Source organism: Populus euphratica, unplaced genomic scaffold (genome assembly GCF_000495115.2).
Source record: "Populus euphratica unplaced genomic scaffold, PopEup_1.0 scaffold2163.1, whole genome shotgun sequence".
In the NCBI taxonomy this organism is placed as follows: domain Eukaryota; kingdom Viridiplantae; phylum Streptophyta; class Magnoliopsida; order Malpighiales; family Salicaceae; genus Populus; species Populus euphratica.
In genome coordinates this window covers 1521-6989 of record NW_011501997.1, presented here as the reverse complement: position 1 = coordinate 6989, position 5469 = coordinate 1521, and the positions used below count along the sequence as shown (strand labels likewise).

The 5469-nt window shown below is 34.6% G+C and overlaps 1 protein-coding gene across 1 annotated transcript; it reads left to right on the top strand.

Annotated features, from left to right (window-relative positions):
* Nucleotides 1-320: 320 nt before the first annotated feature.
* Nucleotides 321-2985, top strand: LOC105118715 (uncharacterized). Its single transcript, XM_011016725.1, has one exon. It carries the CDS (start codon nt 662-664, stop codon nt 2204-2206), a length of 1545 nt encoding a protein of 514 aa, XP_011015027.1. The 5' UTR covers nt 321-661; the 3' UTR covers nt 2207-2985.
* The last annotated feature ends 2484 nt before the right edge of the window (nt 2986-5469 follow it).

Below are 5469 nucleotides of genomic sequence, written 5' to 3'. Positions count from 1 at the left end.
CAGTTTTTAGGGTTCTGTTTAGAGTTTGTGAGTCATGTTGTTTTTAAAAATATATTAAAATAATATTTTTAATTTTTTTAAAATTATTTCTAATTATATCATGTTAAAAAAATTAAAATATTTTTTAAAAATTAATTTAAGATAAAAAAAATTAAAATTTAATAAAAACCGATTTAACCGCCGTTCATGGTACTTTAATAATCCAAACAGACAGCATCACCATCAAGCATTTAGGCTCCACGCAGTGGCAATATCGACATTGCACCAAAATCCCATGTCAAATAAAATCCAATCACCACCTTACTTTCCACGGAGCTCTAACCACTTACATTGCGCGTATTATTTATTTTTACCGGCTATGCCGGTCACCACACCGCGTCACTCCCCTTCTATCTCCTTCCCCAAAATCCAAACCCTCCCTGCAAGCTCCATGGCTTAACAGAATCAAATCCTCTCAGAAATCTGAAAGATGTCTTCCCGTTTTACCCCTCGTTTTTCATATTTCCTAATCTCTACCTCTATCTCTCAAAGAAAAACCCTAATTGGTGCCAACCACACCTCTGCTCGCTTCTGCTCTCGCTAAAAACGGAAAAGAAAAGCCACTCACTCCCTTTCAGATTTTTTTTCTTTTATTTTTTTCCTCAAGTATTTAGAAATCATCATGGAGCCAACCGGAGGGAAGCCAAACTTCTTGAGGAACATTCTAGTGAAGGTGTTGTTATTCGGCGTCTTAATCATAATCGTCCGATTCGCTTACATAGTTACAACTACCGGCGAATCATGCAATCTCGGAGACTTCTGTTTCTTACCGGATAATTTCAATTTTGTTATCGCCGGCACCGGAACCGTTGTCTCCACCTCGAACAACGCGGTGGAATCCACCTCAGCGGGCACCTCACAGTCAGATCTTTACAGGAGTAAAGACTGGATCAAGGCCGTCCATTTCTACTCTGATGTATTTCATGATCTAGTCTCCGACGGTTATATGTCGGCGATCTCGAAGACTTTGTGTGTGGAAACGCCGAGAGGAGATGATGTTTTAGCTTTGAAAGAAATCGGTATTCTGGACTCGATTGGAATTTACAAAAAAGCATCAAAGCCCTTGGTGATTTCGTCGAAGGAGAATAGGTTACCGTTCGATGAGAATACTTTTGACTTCATATTCTCCGGTGGGGACCGGTTGGATAAGACTGCACAGCGGCCGTTGGATTTAACGGTGTCGGAGATCCAACGGACATTGAAACCCGAAGGGTTTTTTGTGGCTCACGTGAGTGCTAAAGATACCTATAGTTTTAATTCGTTTCAAGATTTATTTAATTCTTGCAAATTAATTAAGTCACGTGACATTGAAGGTTATGATTCATCGATGCCACTTATTAGAGAAATTGTCTTGCAAAAGAAAGTAGGAAATGAAATTGTTAGCAAAGATTCTGATGGCAATTCACGGAATTCGTGCTCTGTTCCTGGGTATAAAAGGGATTTGGTACGCAATGCGGAGGCGTTGATAATGGAGGAGCCATTGAAACCGTGGATTACTTTGAAAAAGAATATAATGAATATTAAGTATTTGACGGCGATAGCGGATATTAGTTTTAAGAGTAGGTATGTGTATGTTGATGTTGGAGCCAGAAGTTATGGGTCTAGTATAGGGAGCTGGTTTAAGAAGCAATATCCGAAACAGAACAGGACGTTTGATGTGTATGCGATTGAGGCGGATAAGGCATTTTATGAGGAGTATAGAGTGAAAAAAGGGGTTACATTGTTGCCGTATGCAGCATGGGTGAGGAATGAGACGTTGACTTTTGAGATTAATCATGATCCGGGCAAGGAAGTTAAGGAGAAAGCGCGAGGGATGGGGAGAATTCAGCCAGTGAAATCATCGTTGTCATCTAGGAGTTTTAATGGAGAAGTGAATGAGATTGAAGGGTTTGATTTTGCAGAGTGGCTGAAGAGTACGGTGACGGAGAAGGATTTTGTGGTGATGAAGATGGATGTTGAAGGGACCGAGTTTGATTTGATACCGAGGTTGTTTGAAACTGGAGCCATTTGTTTGATTGATGAAATCTTTCTTGAATGTCATTATAATAGGTGGCAAAGATGTTGTCCTGGACAGAGGAGCTCCAAGTATGAGAAAACATATGGGCAGTGCTTGGACCTGTTTTCATCTCTTAGAGATAGAGGAGTTCTTGTTCATCAGTGGTGGTGATTGGTAACAATCCTACTCATCTTGTTGTAACTTCTAGGGAAAGTGCTCTAGGATTTTAATCTTCTTTTTTTTTTCAAGTGGTTCCTTTGTATGCAAATTTTCTTTTCTTGTAAGAATTGCAGATGCAAATGAAAGTCTCACTACTTTTTTCACTTCATTTTTTAAATTTTAATGAGGTTTTGATTTCTGTCTACCTTTGAGATTCAATCTCTTGTCCAAAATTCAGTATTTTTATTAACTGATTTCATTTTTGTGTCATTGAGAGCTTTTGACGTGTCAATAAAAATGGTAAGCCTCGGATATTAGAATGCTTATCTTCAATCTATAAGTGTGTTATTAACAAATCCAAGCTTGTTTTTCTATGGACTAGAGTTTACCATGTCCCTGATAAAAGAAAGGGCAGCTTCTCTTGGTGATTCAGTGCTGTGCCATTTTGATAAATTCAAACCTTGGGAAGTCGCAATGTGCTCTAGGACCTTCCACTATTGGAATCTTTTTCCCCGGTTGGTCTGTATGATTGCATTCTAGTTTGCTTGCCATTTGGGGGACATAACTGCATTGCTGCCTGTTGAGCACTGTCATAAGATTCTGAACTGTTGAGCACTGGCGTAAGATTCTAATACTAAGAACTGATTATTTTAGTGCCATTGTGCCAATTTACTTTTATGCAACTGTGTTTCCCCCTTTCAAGTGTCAAAAACCGTGGCCTAGTCAATTATTCAATGTAGCAGATATTGAATTGATTCCAGTACAAATTTTAATGAGATTTTTGTTTCTGTGTACTCATGTTCGAGACCATTTTGAAAACTAGGGTCTATCAGGTAATAATTGCTGTCGATGGTTTGATATGTTCACAGAATCACGGTATAGCAATCAGAGATTGATTTCAAATTTGAGGTATGATTGTGCTTATCTTTGACCCTGTTAATATAATTTTTTAGAACCCTTTGCTATTAACTATATGGTATTATACAAATCCAATCTACATATTCTATGGAGTAGAGCGTGCACTCTTCTCTGTAAAGAATTAGGATTTGATCTCATTGTGCTCCTGCCGAGTTCCATGTTAATCACTAGACTTTCTAGATCACCTTGAAATCTTTCATTGCTGTAGCTCTGCCTCTTGTATTTTCTTTTTATCAGCACTAGTAACTACATTCCATCATCGAAGTTGCAGTTTGGGACATACATTTTTGAGCACCCTAACAAAAATTTACCTTTCAGCACCAGTTAGTCTTTTGTGATTAGAAATAGATCACATGTGTATAAGCAGAATCACATAACAAACTCAAGTTTTCTCTGCTGAAATTATCAGTTGCAGGAAGATATGGAGGGCAGAGAATCAAACTTGTGGTTCATATCTAGGCAAAGTGGACGGAGCTCCCATAATAATTGGGTGGCACCACCGCAATCTTTAAGTGATGGTGGTTGTGGGGTTTAGAAAATGTCACTTGGTGGTTCAGGATCGAAATCTCCAGTTACATACAAGATATCCTTTCTTCGCACTTCATCTATATTGTCTTGAATGTGCTTCTTTCTGTGCGTTGAGGACATTGGTCAAAATGAGCTTGCAGTCTAAACTCTAACTAGATATGATTGAAGCTATTTTGATTTCCATTCGCTGTGTGTGTCAATCGTGCTTTCAGTTTTCTTTAATGCATTGCATGGTGCAATTCTAGGAGAAGTTAATTGATCCTCTACCATGCACTGTGCAACGCAATCCAATATATTTCAATTAAAATACTATTACATGTTCTTATGATTGGTTTCTTTGATATACTTAATTTATTCATTCTTATCTCAGTTGCTAAAACACTGTTACAATCTTTTATGCAGGACAGCATTAGAAAATTCTAACAATTCTGAATAAATAAAATAAAATAAAAACTATTTTCTTCAAATTTCTCAAAAAAGCTTGTGCACGAAGGAACTTCCTTTTGAGTTTAGTTTTTAGTTAAGAATTATTCTTCACCACAAATGTCTTTTTGTGCGAGCTTTCTTGTAACAAATTTTATAATTCAAGTTGATATTAACAGTCTTATTGAATTAAAAGAAATTGACATAAAAAAATTAATTGGCAATAAAAAAATTAAAAGATAGTTTTTAAGCATATTCTCGGGTCTCCATTAGAGCACATGCGAGATTATTCAATTCTCCCATAACTTAATAGAAAATCCTTGTAAGTTTTTCCAAGATTTCTCCATGCCCTAGAATTCTACTTAAATAGAAGAGAAAATAGGACTACTACACTTCTCTTTATCGGTCTTTAAAACAATTTTGTATATATTGTACCATCATGAATATCTACCATAATATATTCATGTGAGCCGTCATATTGTGAATCTCACCACCAAAATTTCCAATAACATTAACTAACTCAGACAAAAACAATACACTGGTTCTAGAATATATATATATTTTTTTTCACAAGGAATAACCTTTTTTATCGCTGTCTACATGAATATATCCTATTTGCAATATCTTCCGGTTATAATTATTTAATAATATATAATAATTAACCACTAAAAATCATTGAGCTTTAATATATATTCCTTGCAACTTCCAACCAAAATCACAAGGAATTTTTGGGCTATAATTCCAATTGCTATAGATAGGAGCGAAGAAGAATAATAAAGTTTGTTAAAGTCAAAATCGTTAAAAATTAATAACACCATAACTATGAGAATACTTTTAAAATATATTTGATCTTGTTAATTCATGTTTTACTTGCTAAAATGTTATTACAATCTTTTACATAGAAAAAAAAAGACTCTAAATAACCCTACCAATTCTGACTAAAAATATAAAATAAGAAAACTACTCTATTTACATAGAAAAAAACTAGAAAAACATGATAATGCAAAATAAAAAGATAAAAATAGTAAAATTAATTAAAAAAATATTTTTTTTTTAAAAAAAACTCAAATATTAGGATGATATTATGTACTCCATCTTAAACTTGCAAAAGATAAGAGCTAGAGTACACTAGGTAATATTTATATATTAAATTTGATTCGACCAATAAGTTGATTTAGGAATTGTGATTTAAAGTTGACCTAAATTGTGTTTTAATTTAACTAAAAAAGACAATATCCAAACTTGATTAACTAATAATGCAATTGAACTGATCAAATTACTACGATAAATTATTTTTAAAAGAATAAAACTAGATAGCTTTGATAACAAAATAAAAAAAAACCTAAATTGACTTCACAACCCCTATAATTTGGATTCTTTTTTAGGAAATTTAGGTTTTTTTTAGG

Bases quoted from the DNA above. Each gene is read 5' to 3' on its own strand.
- LOC105118715 (XM_011016725.1), top strand. From the start codon at position 662: ATGGAGCCAACCGGAGGGAAGCCAAACTTCTTGAGGAACATTCTAGTG.